The sequence below is a fragment of the Aquarana catesbeiana genome, linkage group LG04 (genome assembly GCF_042186555.1).
Source record: "Aquarana catesbeiana isolate 2022-GZ linkage group LG04, ASM4218655v1, whole genome shotgun sequence".
NCBI lineage: Eukaryota > Metazoa > Chordata > Amphibia > Anura > Ranidae > Aquarana > Aquarana catesbeiana.
Genome location: NC_133327.1, coordinates 597,100,285 through 597,124,201, shown reverse-complemented (window position 1 = coordinate 597,124,201; position 23,917 = coordinate 597,100,285). Strand labels below are relative to the sequence as shown.

Sequence of the window (23,917 nt, the reverse complement as noted above, 5' to 3'; positions counted from 1 at the left end):
GCAGTTTGTTCCTTTTCCTTCACTGAAGGTAAGGACACCTTGGGTCCTATCCCCACTCCCCTTTTATTTTAACCAGTGACCTCAGCAAGCTACTAATTCACTCACTTGTTGTTTTTCACCTCGATTATTGCAATTCCCTTCTCATTGACCTACCTCTACACATGCTTGTATGTATCATGAATGCTACTACCAGACTCACCCGCCTTACCAGCCGCTCAGTTTCTACCACCTTTCTCTGCCGATCCCTCCACTGGCTTCTGCTCACCCATTGAATAAAATGCAAAGTACTAACAAGCCATCCACTATTCTGCCACCAGCTACATCATCAACCTTGTTCCAAAATATCACCCAACAGCCCTTTTTGCTCCTCCAAAGACCTTAGGCTGCCTAGCTTCCTCGTCACCACCTCCTTTGCTCACTTCCAGAACATAGCCATACTGGTTGGGTTAGGTATTTCCAAAGGATGGAGATCTCCTAGGAAATCCCAAAAAACATATCACTTCAGGGAAGCTCATCCTTCCTCTAGCTAGCCACAGACTTTGTGTACACCCCCCAGGTATTGCCTTTAATAAAATTTGCCCTCCATTTGAGATTGTAAGCTCTCATGAGCATGCTTGCATTGTATTGTAACTGTACTTCCTCCCCTTTTTATATTGTTAAGTGCTTCAGAAATTTTTGGTACTATATCAATCCTGTATAATTATAATGATCCATTATTGGCCAGAACTTTAACCTGCTCAGTGTTCATAACTCTGGCATTGTATGTAAAGGTTTGCATGTACAGGAGTTTACACTTGCCATCTGCTTATTTTTGCAGGAATTTGCAGACTCTCTGGGAATTCCATTCTTGGAAACAAGTGCGAAGAATGCAACGAACGTAGAGCAGGCCTTTATGACAATGGCTGCCGAGATCAAAAAGCGAATGGGTCCTGGAGCTACATCTGGCGGCGCAGAGAAGTCCAATGTCAAAATCCAGAGCACTCCAGTCAAGCAGTCCAGCGGAGGTTGCTGCTAAAACGGCCTGCCCCCTAAATCGCCCCATTCCCTCCTCACAGCAGTGAAATCTCAATCTGAACCTAAGTGACAAAACAAAAATTGCCTGAATTGTACTGTATGTAGCCGCACTACAACAGAATCTTACCGTCTCCCCAAAGGTCAGCGATTGTAAACGCTCAATACTGACTTTTTTTATGCCCTTGACTCAAGACAGCTAACTTCATTTTCAGAACTGTTTTAAACCTCCCCCCCCCCCCTCTCTGTGTGCCGGTTTCTCAATACTGTGTGTAACCTTTGTTGCTTTACTAATACCAGAAGCCCCATCCTTGTGGTTGGTTAAATGACATCTCTTCTCCCCCCCCCCCCCACACTTTTTTTTATGTTTCAATTGGCATGTTTAGGAGTCAGGTTTAGTCTTCTGAAAATGAAGTTCAGCCATTTTGTATCAAACAGCACAACAGTGTCTGTCGGTTTCCATGCATCAATAAAGTTTAGTGAGATGTTATATGTAAGATCTGATTTTGCTAGTTCTTTTCTTGTAGAGTTATAAATGGAAAGATTACACTTATCTGATTGGCCTCATTGGTTGTTGGAAGAGCCTACAGCACGATGTGCCTCAACGTGCCGCAGGCCCCTTCAGCAACAGAAGCGAGACTAGTTTCTTCATACTCTGCATATAATTTGTGGCTGCAGAACATTGTGATTTGTTGCACAACATGTAACAAATAACTGAAGAAATGTTTAATAAATATTGTACGTATTGGAAGTAATATCAAACCGTATGGTGATAAGTATTGTCTTAATTCGTCTAGAAATGGGGAAAAATGAAGGCATTTTATTTTTTTTCTTGACCAACACTGCCCTGCATGTAATGAAAGTTTATGTATGGGTACTCTTATACCAAACTAACAAGTGCTTAACTAACCCAATCAACGGCAACCACTATATTGCTTCACTTGTCTGTTTAGTAATGTTGAATGAGTAGGTGAATTAGAGAATTGTACAAGTGAGAGAAATGTCTTGGTTTGAATGTGCAGTGTTTGCCCTAATGTAATCAGGAATACATTTTCCTTAGCTCTCTCCTTCCGGTTTTTAGATTCTGCAGAGGTGTACAGCAGTGCAAGTGTGACGGTGATGTGATTTTTGCCATAAACTTTATATACTTGGTTCCATTTTCCCACTAAAGTGCACCTGTTTTTGTGTACATGGAGGACATCCAATATTTACCCGCAAGACCTCACAAGATGGCAGCTTCCTGTGCATGGGACAGGTCCACTTTATTCATTTGTTTTCACTGTAAGCTCATCCCCAATGACATGTCACTTAAGTCCTAGGCTCGAACGGCAAATGTAAGGAGTGTAAACAATACAAGCTATATAAAACAGAAAGCTCGCACATGGAAAAAAAAAAAATCACTGCATAAAAAGAAAATACATGACTTATATTTAACAGTGGTTTGAAAGATGAATCAGTCTTGTTGATTGTATATAGCAATTAAACGTCTGTGGATGGCTTATAAGTCTGCTAACTTATGCTACCTATACAGGTTGAAATTTGGAAGCCTGTGTGTGTGTGTCTTAATAATAATAAAACTTGTTAACACTGAATGTGTAGTAGTCAGACTTTGGTCATAAGCTGTAGGTATATGGGGGAGGGGTGCTGCTCTGTGGGTTATACTAAATACCCCTAGTCGTGTGCAGTAACACACTGAGCAACTTTCATCCATTTATTCTAATCGCATAAAGTAGACCATTTCTGATGGGTTGCTCTAATGCTGGAGTTTCTCCATTATTGTACATCGGTCAGTGCCCTAACTCAATGGGTACCAGTCAGTGCCTGAACATACCATTAGAAACTCCCATCTACAGTCTGGTAGCCTCAAGTCTTGGGATGCTGTAATCTGCTAAATTCAATACTTTTGGTATTGTCAGTCGCTGCCCTATCCCCCATAGTCATGTGGCCAGTAAGACTGCCTGTCATATGAAAGGACAATAGGATGTTTAAGGGGCTGGAACAATGATCAAAACTACCATTAAGTGCAGAAATTTGTAGATTACAGCAGCCCATGATTTTTGGCTCCGGGTGAGCGCGTCCAAAAGTATGTATAGGTATCCGTTGTCTGCACTGACCTAGAGCTGTTCGGTTCCTGTAGGGTACTAATAGGAATACTTATTGCATTTTTCCTTTGAATACTTAACCTGCAAAGGGTATGGTCATGTGACTTATAGTTTATGGTAACAAACGTGTAAATAATCACTACAATCCCTCCATTGACTGATACATAGGGCATGTGTTCACATTTCATTTTAATCTCACATTTGTTCATGCCTAGGTGGTATTATATAACATTTAAGACCAGACTGAAGCATTTCCTCTTCAGTGTATTTCTGCATCATTTTAAGATGAGTGCGCTGTAAAGGCCCTTTACCAGGATTGCAGCCTCCATGTTAAACCTTCACTGGTCTTGTTGAATGTAACCTCTCGGTATTAGGAACCTACAGAAGGTGGTAATGGTGTGCCAAGATCGCAGTGCAGTCACAATTATTTATCCTCTTACCAGCTCTGTACATTCCTTTTCACTTGATGTGTAATCACCAATAACACAAGAGATTCAAGAATATTTCTTTATAGTTTCCATAAAAAGACACTTTAGATACAAATGGAAATGAATATAAAATCGGCAAGGTAGTTTCAAACATTCATAAAGTCACACTTAAATATTTATATAACTGGAATTTAGAGACATGTTTAGGTCTTGCAATGGATATTCATCTCCTCACAGCAGTACAGGTGGAATGTAGCGGGAGGAAATTCACTACAGCAAATTTTTTTTTTTTTTTATACTTTCTCCTGAATTTATTTTAAACAGAATAAAGCTGAACTGGAGGAATTCAGCCAATCTGTAAAATGTGCTGGCATACTATGAGTTAATAAGTCCAACAAAGTGCTTGCCACCTCATGGACATAGCTCTTTAATTTACTTCTGACCCTTTTATGAAGCTCAGGGTGCACTTGAGAGATGCTGTCAGCATTTCTACCTTTCCCTGCCCGGTCACAGGAGCTGTTGTATTTTGTGAATAGGTTCACATAACACAAAGCGTTCTGTTATTGGGCTGCTGGAAGGGAGACTAGAATGTTCTGTGCCTGAAATATAGCAATGACTAGGCTTCTGATGCTCCAAAAAAATGTCAGTTGTTAATAAGAGATGAGTCCATGAGGTAGCATGCACCCTTGTTAAAAACACCTCATAACCCTGAAAATTTTCCAAAGTGACTGAATTCCTAGAATTTAACAGTCCGGGATTGCCCTGTGTTTGAAGTAGACATTAAGATATGACCTTATGGCAAGTATTATCCCTTCCTAATCCAGACATTCAGTTCAGGGGCAATATAGGTGGATTTTTCTGTGTATATGTACATTAAAAAAAGTGACTCGGACAGAAGCTTCCATTGGCTCAGCAATGCCACCTGTGCTGCTCTGAAGTGATCAACATTGCAGGAAGCATTGTAAGACTGCATTCAAATATATTCCGATATGAACCGTTCTTCTTCAGCATTGGACGGATCATTTCTTTGCTGTACCAAGTCTGTGGCACAGTGTCACAGTTGAATTGAAGTGAGTGCACTTTAAGTTTTAAACCATTCCAAAAATCAAATTTCCACAATGTGTCAAATCCATCCTCCAGTGTGCTTTATCTGAAACACAAGTGGTTAAGATTTTGATTATCAAAAGTTATAATAGTATATTAATGGATATTTAATTTTACATTGTAGTATAAATCATGGAAGGTGGGAACAGAAAACAAGTGACGTTACCCCCCAGTATTCCATGTACTTCTGTAACTATCATTTGGGTATTACAGCTAATGGGGAACATTGTAAATTAAAACATGTAGTTAGAATAACACACTTGTCCGTCTTTTCATCAGCTAGTTTTAGGCTATGTTTTCCAATTTTGCTGTCTGTAATTTAATATAAATTTTTATTGGAAAAACATTTTTCTGGCAGGGTGGCAGGACTGTTTCTTACCAGCAAAGCAATCTGCATGAGTACTGAATTCCATTTTGAGAGCCTTATGTTGGCTTTTTGAGTTTTGTCTCGTCCTCATGTGTGCATAGTCTCATGCACCACTGTGGTCTGCCATAACTGTACGTCCTCCACATTCTTTAGACTGTAAGCATTTGAATAAGGACTCCTCTGAAATCGAATGTGCTTGTAAAATCTTATCCTACTGTTACTTGTATTGTTCCATCTATGTATACAAGCTGTCATATAATAAAAGTATCAAAACTGATATATTTGGTAGTTCCATATAATTTAACTTTAAAAAAAAAAAAAAAAAAAAAGATAAAACACATCAAGAGCCTCTGTCTTTTATTGGGCTTCCATGGTAAAACCCTAACAGTGATCAAATTGTGAGTTTGAGGTGTAATGTACACAGTTGTGCAGATTTACAATTTTTTTTCTTCACCTAAAACCTCATTATTTTAATACTTTGGAACTGTCACGATTATGAAGATCTCATTGGGGCTCCTCATGTATCCCATCAGATAACCATAGTTCGTTTCGGAGCTTTCATAGTGAATACTGGCCCTGTTAGTAAATATTTTAATCTGTGATGGTGAAGCAATTACCGTCTAAAAGGCTTACTTCATCAGAAACCTATGCTGTTTTTTGCAGAAATTTATCATATTTTAAAAGGTAAAAAAGTTTGCTATAAGTTAAGCCGTGCATGCAACTTGTGTAATAGTGGGCCTCAGAGGAAGAGCGCTCCATTTCACAGCCAACCACTCAATAGTTGAATGGAAGGAAGAACGTGGATGGTTATGGACAGGTCCTCCTTCAAACACATTCATGTATTATCTTAAAAATGTGAAACTACTTGTAGCAGCTTAGCCCAGCCAATTGTGTCTTAATGGGCATGACATCTGAAGTACTAAAATAATCTTTCTAGGCCCCATACAATCTTAACGTACAACAGCGGCCCCTGCTGACCTCTCCACAACACCCAAGTTGGCTGATGCAACAAAGATGGATCTCCTGCTTCTGCAAGGCAAGCTGAAATGTCCAAGTGCTTCTATATCCCCAAAAACAAAAATGTTTTATCTTGTTGCTTGCCAATCTTTGGCTGTATTCATGTTCAACCGGTAATCCTGCAAATAACATTTCCTGTGGTGACTATACACCTTCATTCTTCCACTGAATCTAAAGAGGAAACCTTAGCTGCCACAAAGGCTAGACTTCAAATATGTATGCCTCTGTCCATCTGCATTACAAAGAGTGGGGAAATAAGTTGTTTACAAAGGAAGGCAGATGAGGTTGCTCTCATTTCAGCTCACGGGGAGGCAAGGGCTGCATTTATGTGGGCACAATCCTCCATGTATTTAAATTGGCTGCTTTGTGCACGTTTCCTGCAGCGCAGGGAAACCACATGGAGCTTTTGCATCATTATTATTTATGGTACTTATATCGCACTGTCAATTTATGCAGCGCTTTACATATACATTGTACATTCACATCAGTCCCTAATTCACATACATACTAGGGACAGCTTAGCAGCATGTCTTTGGAGCGTGGGAGGAAACCCACGCAGGCACAGGGAGAACATGCAAACTTCAGGCAGGTAGTGTCATGATTGGGATTCGAACCAGCGCCCCTTTTTACTGCTAGGCAAGAGTGCTACCCACTACACCACTGTGCTGCCCTATCATGTGATTTTCCACAACCAAAAACAAGCTGTGGTTTCAGATGTGTGGGGGGTGCCATTAAGAATGAATAGCAGCCCCATGTGTTTGCAAAGGAGCAGCACAGTTTGGCTGCAGGAACAAGTGTAATGTACCAGCTGACCCAATCAAGTGCGACTCTAACTGACTAACTATGCTGCATTTCTGGCAAGAGCAAGTTGCTTTCTGTATTTGCTGAGAAAAAAAAAATTGGCTTGAAAACTAGTGACGCTACCCCCCCATCCAGTGAGTGGTAAGGTGCAGTAGCTGACATTTTTGCTCTTGGATTTAGTAATCCTTTCGGTAACATGCCAGTCTTGGAACATTCATGAAACCTCATCTGATTAAGAACTCCTGGATGCCTTAGTGAAGCAGAGTGTAGTGTCCTTTTAAAGTGGAAGAAGAGCTGTCTCCAGACAGACTCGGTCCCTTTTAATATCTATCTTACAGTCTGGCTGTATAGCCATCAGCCGTTACCTTAAGCAACACTATTCCCCTTCCTCCTCTGGATCGTACTCCCCCCTGCTCAAAAGTCTTCTGCCACCAATCCTCCAACATCTCCTGCCTTATGAATACTGGGATCAGTAATCCCATCAATAGGTATGTTCTGGGCTTTGAAGCAGGAAAATAAATTACAGATCCAAGATCTGGACCATTATATGTGGGATGGAACACCACATTGCACAGTCTGCAAGGTCAAGTAACTGGGTTTTGTTCTAACCCCAGGCTGGTGGGGTAGGCGGTGCTACAGATCGATAAGGTTTTGAAGGACATGGATAAGTGTTTAGTTGGGTAAAGGGAGCCATTTTCTAAACATTTTTTTTTGTTAGAGACTGCAAACTGGCTGGATGGAATCTCCCTGTAGAGAGTTAGCTATGTGGAAGTCCCACAAAAAAAAAATAAATAAATAAAACTCAAGCCACCACCTGAAAAAGGTATTTTATTTGTGAATGTAAAAAATGCTAAAGTGTATTTAGGGCTGAAGTTTTAAAGCCCAACTCCAACCCATAGTTTTTACTTACTTACTTTTGGAAACATTGGGAAAGGGTTAAATCTCTTGTTTTATTGCTGCCTCTATCATGCCAACGGGGTAGTGTCACCTCCCTTCCTTCCGAAAACAAATTTTTAGTATAGTGATAAAGGGTTAGAACCTCTGACAGTTTTTATTGCTGCCCATGTTTTCCTTGTCATAGTGATATTTCTTGTATGGGCGCTACAAAGACTGGAAATGGGTTAAATTACCAATGGGGAAACATTAGTAATATTAAATATTGGTGTCTATGGCAAGCTGACCAAGATTGCACTGCACATGCATGAGATCGGCAGGTGCATGCTGGGTAGCCAGCATTCCTGGAAACCAGGAAAGACACTGTGGCTTCAGCTGCCCACACTATGCAGGAACTTCAAAGTAAGAAAACTGGGCATAGTTTACAACATACCTTTGTTACATTGCACTATGTATGAGTATTCTAGGGCTATTTTTATCTTAAAAGTCATATTTCAGCCGGAACTTCACTTTATATACCTTTATTTTTAACTTTTACCTACAGGTAAGCCTATAATAAGGCTTACCTGTAGGTAAAAAAAAATCTCTCCTAAACCTGTAAGATTTAGGAGATATTCCCCTCGCAATGAGCCACTGACTGCAGCGGCGCATGCGCACAGGGGATTCTCAGCCCGGCAAACTCCGGAGCTTGCCGGGCAGAAGTCTCCCGCGCGGGAGAGACGACATCGCGGCTCCGGCCACTCACAGCGCCGGAGCCGCGATACCCGGTAGACACGCCGAGGGGAGATGTCAGCTCCCTCGGCGTGGACCTGTGAGATGCCGGCGCCTCGTTCTAAGGTAAGTAACTCATAATGAGCTAGTATGCGGTGCATACTAGCTCATTATGCCTTTTCCCTTGCAGGTGTAGAAAAAAAAAAAAAAAACAGCGGGTATACAACCGCTTTAATGATTTGGGCAAATACTCAGAGTAAACAGTGCTCAGGACCCTTGCTCAGTGAAGATCAATCAAAGTTCCACTGCGAGAGCCATGGTAGGAAGAAAATGTTCAGCAAAGCTTCTCCATAAACTCAAAGCACATTTACTAACCACTTGACACCCAAGCCAATGTTGACACTTCTCTCCTACATGCAAACATCCTTTTTTTTTTGCTAGGAAAATTACACAGAACCCCCAACCATTATATATTGTTTAGCAGAGACCATAGGGCAGTGATGGGGAACCTTGGTCCCCCAGATGTGTTGGAACTACATTTTCCATGATGCTCATGCACTCTGCAGTGTAGTTGAGCATGATGGGAAATACATCTGGGTTGCCAAGGTTCACCATCACTGTCATAGGGAATAACATGACGGTCGCTGTAAATTTTTATGTCACACGGTATTTGCGCAGCAATTTTCAAACACAATTTAAAATAAAAACGTAGGTGATTAAATACCACCAAGAGAAAGCTCTACTTGTGGGGGGGGGGGGGGGGGACACAAATTTCATTTGGATACAGCATTGCATGACCGCGCAATTGTCAGTTAAAGCAACGCAGTGCCAAATTGTAAAAAAAAAAAAAAAGTGCTCTGGTCAGGAAGGGGGTAAAATCTTCTGGGGCTGAAGTGGTTTTAAAAAAAGAAAAAAAAAAATATATTTACCCCAATTTCTTTGTATAATGTGAAAGATGATGTCACGCCGAGTAAATATCTACCTAGCATGGCGTCAAACTTCAGTACGCTTTAAAAAAATTTTCAGGTTACCAGTTTAGAGTTACAGAGGAGGCCTAGTGCTAGAAATATTGTCCTCGTTCCAACAATCACAGCGCTACCTTAGATATGTGGTTTGAATGCAGTATACATATGCGTGCGAGCACAAAGGACGCTTTAAAATGTTTTTTTTTTTTTTTTTTTTTTTTTTACACTTTCCTTTTAATTTCTTGATCACTTTGCAAATGCATTGTCACAGCAACCCCACACAGCTTGCGGCGGTCTCCTTTTGGGCTCCTCCTAGTGACCTGTCCATCCCGTCACATCACTTCCGGTGTGCTGGCTCGCCGTGCCGCCTCATTCAGCTGGATGCTGCAAACTTTCCTTCTCAGTATGGTTAAAACACATCAATGCCCAGACATCCCCAGTAAGGAATTCCTGCTCAACTGATCTTCCATCTCTGCCACGACAGTTGTTAATGGTACCTCTCGCATGCTATTGTCTGTATGAAATCTTTTATGGATAAATAAATGTGCTTTGAGTTTATAGAGAAGCTCTGCTGAGAGTTTTGTTCCTATCATGGATCTCACAATGGAACTTCGATTTTTCACTGACCAAGGGTCCCAAGCGCTGTAAACGCTGAGTATTTATCTGTCCAGTGACTACTCCAGGTACTCCTCACAGCAGCTGGGACAGTTCAGTGTCATTTCCCTTGCACCTGTGCTATCATTGACCTAGCACTTGGAACTGTTTGGGTTTCTGTTTATTTAGGTGCATTTTCTTTTTAGCATTATTATACAGTGCAAGAAATAGCATATTTATTAATAAAAATATATTAATGACTAAACACCTCCCAGGTGTTTATAGTAAGCCCTGTGCTGTGAATGAGTACATGTAGTGCTGCTCAGGTTTCCACACTGTAGTGTCATGTCAGATGACATTCATTCCTGCCTTGTTGTCTTTCTTACCTAACTTGACTCCATCTCCAGGGAAACCGGTTGTTTAGGGTTACTGTTCCTCCCCAAGCCTTTATCAGTGATGGTATCCATAGCTTCAAGAACAGAGGCATACAGGCGCTCAGTGTGTCTTTCAAGTTCTCCGGATTGTTTGGAAATTAATGCCAGGGTGTCCTTCAACACTAATGAGAGGTTACAGAAAAGATCACTGTAGTATCTCCAGGAAGCAGATGAAGACTCCACTCATAATTCTTCGTAAGTTTATCAGTAAACATTCACAAACCGAGTCCCTGACCTACAAGTCATATCTGCTAAGCATTAAGACCCCTTTCACACTGAGAACGGGCCACGTTAGCGGTAAATCACCGCTAGTTTTAGCGATGCCTTTCGGCTGCTAGCGCCGGTAAAGTGCTTTGGCAGCGCTGCCCATTAATTTCAATGGGCAGGGGCAGTGGAGGAGCAGTGTACACACCGCTCCTCCACCACCCCAAAAGATGCTGCTTGCAGTACTTTTTCTAACATCCTGCAAGCGCACCACCCCAGTGTGAAAGCACTCGGGCTCCCACACTGCAGCTGCACTGGAGGCGCTTTACAGGCACCATTTTTTGTCCAAAAGCTCCTGAAAAACACCCCATACACTCTACAAGCACACAGCCTAATGACTAACAGCTCATTGCTTATGTGTATATAGTTCAGTAGCAAACAAAAATTATTGGAATTGTTTTGTAGTCGCCCTATTACCTTGGGGAGATACAGACTAGAATACTGCAATCACTGAGCAGCAAATGATAGCACCTGTGATGTATTTAAGTTATCTTGCAAACCTGGCCTGTTAGTGGGTCCCGAGGACAGGAGTTAGCTATTTAGCATGTCATGGCTCTGGTGTGGTCAGCATCATTGCTACCTTTATTCAAGACATTGCTACTGTACTTCCACTATGCTGGAAATCAATTGCTAAAAAGTAGCTGACTGCATATTAAATATATATGAACATTAAATTGTAGAAGCTATATTTAAAGTGGAGGGCCACCCAAAAAAAAAAAAAAAAAAAAGAAAATTTGAAAAAAAAACATTTTTTTTTAAACTTACCTAAACCCTTGTTGTTAGGCAGTCTTCCTAATCTGCCTCTTCCTATTCCGCAGCGTGTTCTGCTCTGCGGCGAGTGGCCCTGTTGCCTTCTGGGAACTGTGTGTGTTCCCAGAACACCACAAGGCCACTCGCGCGTGCGCAGTAGGAAACTGGGAGTGAAGCCGCAAGGCTCCACTGCCTGTTTCCCTTACTTAGGATGGCGGTGCCAGGATCCGAGAGCCGAGTTGCCTTCTGGGAACGGTGTGTGTTCCCAGAACACCACGGGGCCATTCACAGAGCGCCGCTCGCACGTGCGCAGTAGGAATCTGGCAGTGAAGCAGCAAGGCTCCACTGCCTGTTTCCCTTACTCAGGATGGCGGTGCCAGGACCCGAGAGCCAAGGGACGGGTCGGCCTCGGGCAGCCGACATCGCGCGCACCCAGGACAGGTAAGTACTTATTTAAAGTCAGCAGCTACAGTGTTTGTAGCTGCTGACTTTTAATTTTTTTTTTTCACGGCCGGAATCCCGCTTTAAGTGGAAGAAAAATTGCAAAGTACTATCAAATCTGGTCAGATAAACACATGGCGATTAAAGAACATCTGTTTTTTGGAGAAAACATTTTATGGTGTCCCATGGCATAGTTACACATGGAGTTAAAACATTTAGGACCTGTATGCGAATACTTAGCAGCTTGTCATAGATAAAGATATGTGAGCCAGGAAAAACCTGACCTTCTGCCCTGGTTCACATTGCCGCAATTTGACATGTCAAATCGGCAGCTATTACTGGCAATGGCACCGGTTGAATCGGTGCGGTGCCACACTGATTCCCAAAAGTAGTTTCTGTACTACTTTTGGCGACTTCAGGGTGCAATTTCAATAGACATCTGTACAGAAACCCACACAGATGTCTCTGAAATCGCCCCCAAAGTCGGGACTGACATTCGGGACATTCCATTCCCACTGTCAGTGTGAACCAGGGCTCCTGTTCTTTTTTTGCTCTAAGTTATGGAGCTAAGAGGGTAGAACACAATATTCTGGTTACAGGTATTGTACTTCATATTGGCTTCTCATCTACAACTGTTTCTTACTACAAAACAATATCCTTTTATTATAGAAAAAAAATCTCTAAAAAGGAGCACCTAAATACTAGTCTGATAAGCTGCTCTTAAAGAAGAGCTCCAGGCTCCCCCCAAAATTAAAAGTCAACAGCTACAAATACTGTAGTTGCTGACTTTTAATATAAGGACACTTACCTGTCCAGGGATCACGGGATGTCCTCACCCAAACCAATTCTTCAATGGGCTTTGGGTGCAGGCAGTGGCGTAGCAAGTAAGGGAAACTGGAAGTAAATCCTTGCGGCTTCACAGCCAGTTTCCTGCTGCACTGCACCTTGTGAATGGTCCTGTAGGCTTCTGGGACCTGCGATAAGTTCCTGTGAAGGGAAAGGGAAAAGGGGGGGGGGTCTAAACTTCTGGCTCAGATCACTGTGGCAATCTGAGCTGGAAATGTGAGAGGGTACCTGTCAAAACCAGGTACCCCCCCCCTTATATATATTTAAAAAAAAAAAAAAAAAAAAAAAGGGGGGGGGGGTGAATTATTTGAAACCTCTATTTTATAAGTAACTGCATAGAGTTAAAAGAGTGGATTATTTTTCATGATAGTGGTCTAGCACTGCAGCAAAATAACACATGTGCAATGGGGGAGATTTACTAAAACTGGTTCACACAGAATCTGGTGCAGCTGTGCATTGTAACCAATCAGCTTCCAGGTTTTATTGTCAAAGCCCAATTGAACAAGCTTAAGTTAGAAGCTGATTGGTTACTATGCACAGCTGCACCAGATTTAGTAAATCTCCCCCACTGCGTTACTGCAATGGCCTGCTGTTAATGGGCCCTTAGGCCGGGTTCACACTGGTACGACGCAACAGTCGTACGACTGTGGATCAGACTTTGCCCTGTGACTTGAAGATGGACATCCGTCCGACTTCAATGAACGGGGATCCGACATTGATCCCAACACTGCCAGGCACTTTGTGTCTGTTATGAATCTTTAGGGGGAACTCCATGCCAAATAAAAAAAACGGCATGGGTTCCCCCTCCAAGACCATGCCAGACCGAAGGATGGATTTTAAGGGGAACCCTCCCCCAACTACTTATATTGGCATGGGGCAGGGTCAAGTCATCCAAATGCGCCGCCCCTTATGATGTCACCCAGTGACCCCGCCCCATGCCAATATAAGTAGTGGCACACCACGCACCCAGCATTAGAGCGGGAGAGAGCGTTGAGTCAACATCGGGAGAAGACAGCTGAGAGGACCCAGCAAAAGAGCAAGAAGACAGCAGACAAGACCCAGCAGAGGCAGAAGACAGCAGACAGAGGGAGAAGGACCGGAGAGGACCTAGAAGACATCAACGGAGAAGACCCGGACAAGGGAGAAGAACCGGCAGAGGCAGAAGACGTCAGCGGAGGAGGCAGAACAGCCGAAGATGGGAGAAGAAATTGGAATAGTCACCGGAGCGGTCTTAAAAAAATTACTTTAAAAACCTGTGTACTGCGTTTTATTTTTGACAGTTTTTTTAAAATTTATTTAAATTTTTTTTTTTTTTTTTAAGGTGAATGTCTACCCCCTACTCATTCACATAGGGTGGGGGGACTGGACCTGGGGGCTCCCCCAGATTCCGATAAGGCCCCCGCCCGCAGACCCCGACAACATGCGAGTGCACGTGTGTCTGCAAGTACCTGTGTAGTGTATTGTTGAGTATTAGTGTCAGGAAGCTAGTTGTTAGGCAATTTGGACAGGGTATAATCCCCAATCCTCATTAAATGTAATAGGTACGATGCCCGGCGAGTGTGGAGATGTGACTTGGTGTACATCTTGCGGCATGTATGCGTTACTTGATTATTTGATCGAGGGCGAATACTGCTGTGCAAAATGTAAGCACATTGTTAACCTGGAAGCCCAGGTTCTGAATCTATGGGAAGCAACTGTCAGCACTGAGAAGACCCTCCAAACTAAAGGAGAGCAGGGAACGTACCCAGCAGGGGCCATCACAGAGGCAGGTGGAGACAAAGAGGCGCAGGCACTGGAAAAAGAGTAGATGGGCGACAGTCAGGAAGGAAAGAGGGGGAAGTGCCAGGCAGCCCGATCCAGGGCTGGAGCATCCCAATAAGTACGCTCCATTGAGTGACATTGGTGAAACCAGTCAGGGACCAGCACTGCTCTGGAGCTGAAGCTCTCTCTTAGCTGCCAGGGGAAGAACCCTTCCAGTGAGAGGGGGGGGGGGGGGTAGATAGACAAATTCTGGTGGTAGGGGACTTAATTCTTAGAAGGACAGAGAGGGCAATCTGTGACAAAGACCTGAAGTGCCAAACTGTATGCTTTCTACCGGGCGCTAGGGTTCAGCACATCATGGATCTGGTGGACAGATTACTGGGAGGGGGTGGGGAAGACCCAGCTGTCATGATGCAAGTTGGCACCAATTAAGGACTTGGGAGCTAAATTGAGGAGGAGGACCTCCAGGGTAGTATTCTCAGGAATACTACCGGTACATCGAGCCACCCCAGAAAGGCAGAGGGAGCTTAAGGAAGTAAACAAGTGGCTGAGGAGCTGGTGTAGTAAGGAGGGGTTTGGGTTCCTGGAGAACTGGGCCGACTTCTCAGTCAGTCACCAGTACTACAGAAGGGACGGACTGCACCTATCGAGGAGGGTGCAGATCTGCTGGGAGTAAAGATGGCCAAAAAGTTAGAGGGGTTTTTAAACTAGGCGATGGGGGGGGGGTTCCAGAGGTAGAGATGGTCAGCGCGGAACATATTCCAGAGGGTAGTATTGGGGGCATTAGTGGTAGGTTGACTAAAGCACATAAACCCAACGTAAGTATAGTAACAAGTCCTAGTTGTAATCTCGGAACACCCAATAAGAGGATAGTATGCGACCGGTCTAAACAACGTGGCACGTTCACCAATGCCAGGAGCCTGGCGGACAAGATGGGTGAACTAGAAATACCGTTGTACGAGGAGGATCTGGATTTTGTGGGAATTTCAGAGACCTGGTTCAACAGCTCTCATGATTGGCTGGCAACCATTCAAGGGTATACCTTTATCGCAGGGATAGAGAGGGTAAAAATGGGGAGGGGTATGTCTATATATCAAAAATATAATGTATAATGTACAAGTGAATGTGAGAGATGACATCACTAAAGGGAGCTAGGGAGGAGGTGGAATCCTTATGGGTAGAGCTCCAAAGGGATGAAGCTAAGGGGAAAATAATACTGGGAGTATGCTCTAGGCCCCTAACCTGGAGGGAGGAGGAGGAGAGACAGACCTCCTATCACAATTTGGATTAGCAGCAAGGATGGGAAGCGTTATCATAATGGGGGATTTTAAATTATCCAGACGTAGCCTGGGCGGAGGGAACCACGCATTCGTCTAAGGCTCGCCAGTTCCTAAATGTCTTGCAGGACAATATTTATGGGTCGGATGGTAGATGCACCAACTAGAAATAAAAAGTGTTACTAGATCTCCTGATTACCAACAATACAGACCTGATCACGGATGTGGAAAAATGGGGCAATTTAGGAAACAGCGATCACAGGTCAACTGGCTTCAGTATAAATCACACAAATATGAAACATAAGGGGGATACAAAGACACTGAATTTCAAAAGAGCCGACTTCCCTAAACTACGAACATTGCTAGAAGGCACAAATTGGGATAACATCTTAGGAACAAAGAACACAGAGGAGAGATGGGTTCGCTTTAAGAGCATATTAAATAATGACATTAGCCAGTGCATCATTGGGTAATAAATTTAAAAAAAGCAAACAAAAGTCCTGGATGGCTTAACTCCAATGTAAAAATGCATATAAAAGCAAAGCAGAAAGCCTTCAAAAAATACAAGGTTGAGGGATCATCATTAGCATTCGGACTTTATAAAGACTGCTACAAGAAATGTAAGGGCAATTAGGGCAGCTAAGATAGAACATGAAAGACACATAGCGGAGGAAAGCAAAAAAAAATCCCACGAAATTCTTTAAGTATGTAAACAATAAAAAAAAGGGAGAACAGACCATATTGGCCCCATAAAGAATGAGGAAGGAGATCTGGTTACTAAGAATGGGGAGATGGCGAAGGTATTGAATTTATTCTTCTCAGTCTTCATGAGGGAAATTGGGGGGCTTTATTAACCAAAACGTCAGTGTTTGTCCTCATGACACATCACAGGAAGCACCCTCATGGCTAACAGAGGACAGAATTGGAATTAGACTTGGGAAACTTAACATTAACCGGTTCAATACAGGGCATTTTCACCCTCTTCCTTCCCAGGCCAAAAAAAAAAAAAATATATCGCAATAAGCGTATATTGATTGGTTTGCGCAAAAGTTATAGCGTCTACAAAATACGGGACAGGTTTATGGCATTTTTTTTTAAAATGGTTTTATTTTTTTAGCGGCGATCGCGATTTTTTTTCGTGACTGCGACATTATGGCAGACACATCGGACACATTTTTGGGACCATTCACATTCGCTATAAAATTGCATTGATTACTGTGTAAATGTGACAGGCAGTGAAGGGGTTAACCACTAGGGGGACACAAGGGGTTAAATATGTTTCCTAAGGGAGTGTTTCTAACTGTAGGGGGCGGGGACGTACAAGGGGAGGAGACCGATCAGTGTTCCGCTGTACTAGGAACACAGATCGCTCTCCACACAACTGACAGGATGTGGATCTGTGTGTTTACACACACAGATCCACGGTCCGGCCCGGTTAACGGGCAATCGCGGGTGCCCGGCAGACATCGCGGCAGCCGGGCACACGCACCAGGTCCCGAGCAACGCGGCGGGCGCGCGCCCCCTAGACGGCCGGGAATCCCAGGCCTCATATTTGGGTGGCAAAAATATGAATGCAATCCATACATTAAGGGGAAAACCTTTGGGGGAATCTAGGATGGAAAAGGACCTGGGGGTCCTAGTAGATGATAGGCTCAGCAATGGCATGCAATGCCAAGCTGCTGCTAACAAAGCAAACAGAATATTGGCATGCATTAAAAAAGGGATTAACTCCAGAGATAAAACGATAATTCTCCCACTCTACAAGACTATGGCCTGGCGGCATCTAGAGTATGCTGTCCAGTTTAGGGCACCAGTCCTCAGGAAGGATGTACTGGAAATGGAGAGAGTACAAAGAAGGGCAACAAAGCTAATAAAAGGGTCTGGAGGATATTAGTTATGAAGAAAGGTTGCGAGCACTGAACTTTTTCTCTGTGGAGAAGAGAGACACTTGAGAGGGAATATGATTTCAATTTACAAATACCGTACTGGTGACCCCACAATAGGGATAAAACTTTTTTGCGGAAGGTAGTTTAAACAAAAATGTGGCCACTCATTAAAATTCGAAGAAAAGAGGTTTAACCTTAAACTACGTAAAGGGTTCTTTACTGCAAGAGTGGCAAGGATGTGGAGGGGGGGGGGGGGGGAGAAATCGATAGTTTCAAAAACTATTAGATAAGCACCTGAATGACCACAACATACAGGGATATAAAAGGTAATACTGTCATATAATCACACACATAGGTTGGACTTGATGGACTTGTGTCTTTTTAACCTCACCTTCTATGTAACCAGCGTTCAGGGTTGTCGGGAAGAGGCCCTTATCAACATGGGGACAAGCTGCTTTGGGGTGGGAGGGGCGCAAGCCCCCCCTGCCCCAAAGCACCCCCCCCCATATTGAGGGCATGCGGCCTTGTACGGTTCAGGAGGGGGGCAGGGTGCGCTCGCTCGTCCCCACCCCCTTTCCTAACCTGCGTGCTCGGATAAGGGTCTGGTATGGATTTTGGGGGGGGGGGGACCCGGTTTTTCGGCATGGGGGTTCCCCTTAAAATCCAGACCAAAGGGCCTGGTATGCTCTTGGAGAGGAAACCCATGCCGGTTTTTTTTTGTTTAATTCAGTGCGGAGTTCCCCTTCAAGATAAATCAGAGCACAAGTCGCATGCCAAAGTTGGATCAGTTAAGACCGCGATCCGCCTTCAGTGATATACAATGGGCTGAAGTAGGATCAAAGTCGGACCAAAGTAGTGCAGGGAGCATTTTCAACGTCGGACCGCCTTGTGTTGGACCAGTTAAGACGGCTCTCATAGGGAAACATTAATTTTCACATGTCATGCGACGTGAGCTCCCAATGTCGGAGCACTTGTCGTACCAGTGTGAACCCGGCCTTAGTAGAACTATAGGTAACACTTTTTTTTTTCCCATTTTGAATAGAGTAATGCCTAGTACACACGATAAAAACAATTCGGACAAAAATAACTGCATTCACAGCAATCATTCCATTATCTAATCATTAGTACACAGTTTCTGACAGACGATGATGACGACTTCATCTAAACGTTTCTGAAGGAACACAAAAGGAAATGTTTTGTTGTAAGAGAACAGAACAAACTAATTGTGATTAGTGTGGCATTCGTACAAAAGAATTTGAGAAACAAGATTACACACGAGTGGAAATAAAGAACGAACCGGAAGAAGAAAATGGCAACTAAAACAAGTATTGTGTACAATGTAAAATCTAATTTTGCATATTATTTGACCTTGTTTTGAGAATAGCAAGCAGAAGGGTCACACATACATTACAATACTTCCGATTCCTGGCTGGTACATAGCTATGTACACGGGACGTTGTACTGGATTGTGCGAGAATTTTCATAAGGATAGTAGCACTCTCGTATTCAATATAGGACTAGCATGCAAAAAAAAAAAAAAACAAAACCCTGAAATGATCATTCTTCTGATTTTCTCATCATATGTATTCATTCGGCTTAAGGGTCTTCGAAAACAGTGCGCTCAGTGGATGATTTCCCCTCTATTACTTTTCTGGGGACAACCCAAAATTTGGGACCCTCTTACTTTCAATGATAAAAGATAAAACAGGACAAATAGAGAAGGCAAATCTCCCTAGTGGGGGAACAGTCATAAACCTAATAGATGTTTTAATTCCTCTCCACTCTATCCAAAACTAAAAAAAAAAAAAAAAAAAAAAAAAAGAAAAAAAAAAAAGAAGGTTTTGCCTTTAGTTGCGCTTTTAACACTTGTTACAACGCTGTGAATAAGCTCCCAATGTTTTAGCAGAATCCACACAAATCTTACCAGAGGAATTAACTTCCATACATTTGGCCAGGGATTCTCCTTCCTTCAGAACTGCATTAGCCAGTGTTCTCTGCTCCGCAACATCCTTCTTCAATTTCTACAATGGAAGGTGAACGTTGTATAAAACTCTATGCATACAACAGGGAAACCTTGCAAATCTGCATATGTTCCAGCTGACGAAAAATAACTCATTCTTTGAATGACCTGTAGGTAGAGCCCCTCAGTTTTTAAACACTGTTATAGGCAGGACTCCGGCAAGAACAAAGCCAGGATGCCAGCAACCAGCATTTTCAGAAGAACTCTGTAAGGGCAGCCTCTATGTTTCACCCACCTACCTACTGCATGCATTTACAGTTCTAACAATCTGTTGTGCTGTTTTGCTTTATAAAAAGGTCTATATTATGGCCAACCTAACCTGGCCATTTTAGTAAAGGCTTCTGGTGCTGCAGATACAGTGGGGACGGAAAGTATTCAGACCCCCTTAAATTTTTCACTCTTTGCTATATTGCAGCCATTTGCTAAAAACATTTAAGTTCATTTTCCCAATCAATGTACACACAGCACCACATATTGACAGAAAAACACAGAATTGTTGACATTTTTGCAGATTTATTAAAAAAGAAAAACTGAAATATCACATGGTCCTAAGTATTCAGACCCTTTGCTGTGACACTCATATTTAACTCAGGTGCTGTCAATTTCTTCTGATCATCCTTGAGATGATTCTACACCTTCATTTGAGTCCAGCTGTGTTTGATTATACTGATTAGACTTGATTAGGAAAGCCACACACCTGTCTATATAAGACCTTACAGCTCACAGTGCATGTCAGAGCAAATGAGAATCATGAGGTCAAAAGGAACTGCCCGAAGAGCTCAGAGACAGAATTGTGGCAAGGCACAGATCTGGCCAAGGTTACAAAAAAATTTCCATAATCCTTAAATGGAAGACGTTTGGGACGACCAGAACCCTTCCTAGAGCTGGCCGTCCGGCCAAACTGAGCTATCGGGGGAGAAGAGCCTTGGTGAGAGAGGTAAAGAAGAACCCAAAGATCACTGTGGCTGAGCTCCAGAGATGCAGCGGGAGATGGGAGAAAGTTGTAGAAAGTCAACCATCACTGCAGCCCTCCACTCTTCGGGGCTTTATGGCAGAGTGGCCCGACAGAAGCTTCTCCTCAGTGCAAGACACATGAAAGCCCACACGGAGTTTGCTAAAAAAACACCTGAAGGACTCCAAGATGGTGAGAAATAAGATTCTTTGGTCTGATGAGACCAAGATAGAACTTTTTGGCCTTAATTCTAAGCGGTATGTGTGGAGAAAACCAGGCACTGCTCATCACCTGTCCAATACAGTCCCAACAGTGAAGCATGGTGGTGGCAGCATCATGCTGTGGGGGTGTTTTTCAGCTGCAGGGAAATGACAACTGGTTGCAATCGAGGGAAAGATGAATGCAGCCAAGTACAGGGATATCCTGGATGAAAACCTTCTCCAGAGTGCTCAGGACCTCAGACTGGGCCGAAGGTTTACCTTCCAACAAAACAATGACCCTAAGCACACAGCTAAAATAACAAAGGAGTGGCTTCACAACAACTCCGTGACTGTTCTTGAATGGCCCAGCCAGAGCCCTGACTTAAACCCAATTGAGCATCTCTGGAGAGACCTAAATATGGCTGTCCACCAACGTTTACCATCCAACCTGACAGAACTGGAGAGGATCTGCAAGGAGGAAGGGCAGAGGATCCCCAAATCCAGGTGTGAAAAACTTGTTGCATCTTTCCCAAAAAGTCATGGCTGTATTAGATCAAAAGGGTGCTTCTACTAAATACTGAGCAAAGGGTCTGAATACTTAGGACCATGGGATATTTCAGTTTTTCTTTTTTAATAAATCTGCAAAAATGTCAACAATTCTGTGTTTTTCTGTCAATATGGGGTGCTGCGTGTACATTGAGGAAAAAAAATGAACTTAAATGATTTCAGAAAATGGCTGCAATATAACAAAGAGTGAAAAATTTAAGGGGGTCTGAATACTTTCCGTCCCCACTGTATTAGGAGCAACCAAGTCTGGGTTTTTTTATTAAGAAAAAAAAAAATATAATAAACATGTCATACTTACCTGCGCTGTGCAACGATTTTGCACAAAGCAGCCAAGATCCTCCTTCTTGGGTCCCACGTTGGCACTCCTAGCCCCTCCCTCCTGCCGAATGCCCCCACACGTAGCTACGGCTTGGCCCTGCCCCCTCCATCTGATTGGCTCACTGGCTCTGACAACAGCGGGAGCCAATGGCTCCTACTGCTGCCAAAAGCCAATCAGGAGTGCGAGTCCCCAGAGAGGCAAGCCTCTCCTGGACATTGCTGGATCGAGATGGGGCTCAGGTAAGTATTAGGGGGGCTGCTGCACACAGAATGTATGAAGGTAAAAAACCTTGTGCATTTACAACCACTTTAAACTACATGCTTGAGATCCAAAGCATATCTAAACCTAAAATGAAAATATCTTGCACTTCACCAGTCCGTACACAAGGTGGCTGCATTCCTTTTCATTTTCTCAGGCTTTTACCATTTATTTTTACCTTTAGATCCTACAAATAACACGCTTTCTGTCCCTTCATGTCTACACTCATTTCTCCACTGTATCTATGAAGACAAACAGTTATCACACAGACAGGACTTCAAACATATCTCCCTTTGTTCCTCTCTATTACATGGTGGATAGATGGGACTAGCTGTTTAACCTCTTGGGGGCAGCTGCAGGAAAATATATGGCCTCTCAGCAGGCAGGCCTTGGTGCTGAGCGGCTGCATATCTGAGTGCAATACCAGTTCTGCTGAGAGCGCGCACTCCCGCAACAGTTACCAGCGACTAATGGAAAGCTTCTGATTGCTACTTGCGATCGGGAGCTTTCTGATCATGTAACTGCCGTGACAGCCAATCACAGCATTCTAAACCCCTTAACCACTTCCCGCCCGGCCTACAGCAAAATGACGGCCGGGCAGTGGTTCAGTTATCCTGACTGGGTGTCAGATGATGTCCTTCAGGATAACAGCCGCTGTGCGCCTGTGGGGGCTCGCACCCCGGCGATCGGTGGTGCGGTGTGTCAGTCTGACACACCGCTACACCGATCTCGGTAAAGAGCCTCAGACGGAGGCCCTTTACCATGTGATCAGCCGTGTCCAATCATGGCCGATCATGATGTAAACAGGAAGAGCCATTGATCGGCTTCTCCTCACTCACGTCTGACAGACGCGAGGAGAGCCGATTGGTGGCTCTCCTGACAGGGGGGGGGGGTCTGCGCTGATTGTTTATCAGCGCAGCCCCCCCTTGGATGCCTACACTGGACCACCAGGGAAGCTGCCAGGACCACCAGGGAAGGGGGCAACATGTGGATGGCCAGGTATGTACCCCATGGCCATCCACATGTGCAAATGAATGCCCAATCTGTGCCAATCAGTGCCCACAAATGGCACCATTATGTAACAATTTACATCAGTGATGCCCAGCAATGCCACCCATCAGTGCCCACCTACCAGTGCCCATCAGTGCCGCCTATGAGTGCCCATCAGTGCAGCCATATCAGTGCCCGTCATTGAAGAAAACGTACTTATTTACAAAAGATTTTTACAGAAACAAAGAAAAACTTGTTTCTTTTTCAAAAGTTTCGGTCTTTTTTTTATTTGTTGCGCAAAAAATTAAAATCGCAGAGGTGATCAAATACCACCAAAAGAAAGCTCTATTTGTGGGAACAAAATGATAAAAAATTTGTTTGGGTACAGTGTTGTATGACCGTGCAATTGTCATTCAAATTGCTACAGCGCTGAAAGCTGAAAATTGGCTTGGGCAGGAAGGTGTCCAAGTTCCTGGTATTGAAGTGGTTAAAGGGCCGGCAGTATTTAGTTAAAGCAATCTAACCCCTGAAACAGTGAAGGCAAGCAGTTCATCTCTCTAACATTTGATTTCAACATGTCCAACATAGATATAAATAAAAAGACAAAAAAAAATAAATAAATAAAATAAAACAAACTTACCAAGTAAAGACTGAGTGATAGCTGTATGCTCTCCATACTGGGCTTTGGGGCAGTCCAGTTGTTTGTTACTTCCGCAACCCTGTACAGCCATTGTATTAACTTGTCCAACTCAACACAGAAGTTCTAGACCAAGTGCAACAGATCAGAATGAGTATAGCAGTATATACAGCCCGGTAACAATATACAAGCTCATGTATGAAAGTACCAGGTCTTCTGACCTGTTAATGCTATTAATTACATGCATGGTCAGGCAACCACTGAAACAATCCATGTGCACATGTATATAGTCACTAAAAGCAACGTGCAATTAACTATATG

At 43.4% G+C, this 23,917-nt stretch overlaps 2 protein-coding genes across 3 annotated transcripts in view; one reads left to right on the top strand and one right to left on the bottom strand.

The window, feature by feature from the left end:
- The window catches only part of RAB1A (RAB1A, member RAS oncogene family), a 70,364-nt gene extending 65,075 nt beyond the window's left edge, over positions 1–5,289 (top strand). The window contains exon 6 of the mRNA XM_073628208.1: positions 818–5,289. Within this exon, the coding sequence (XP_073484309.1) occupies positions 818–1,015 (198 nt within the window). The 3' untranslated portion in view covers positions 1,016–5,289. The remainder of the gene's footprint in view (positions 1–817) is intronic.
- Positions 3,607–23,917, bottom strand: part of CEP68 (centrosomal protein 68) — a 34,167-nt gene continuing 13,856 nt past the window's right edge. For both annotated transcript variants that reach the window (XM_073628206.1, XM_073628207.1), the window contains exons 3-6: positions 23,600–23,722; positions 19,578–19,674; positions 10,381–10,550; positions 3,607–4,691 (exon numbers count right to left, since the gene is read on the bottom strand). In XM_073628206.1, coding sequence (XP_073484307.1) covers positions 10,381–10,550; positions 19,578–19,674; positions 23,600–23,722 — 390 coding nt within the window. In that variant the 3' untranslated portion in view covers positions 3,607–4,691. The remainder of the gene's footprint in view (positions 4,692–10,380; positions 10,551–19,577; positions 19,675–23,599; positions 23,723–23,917) is intronic.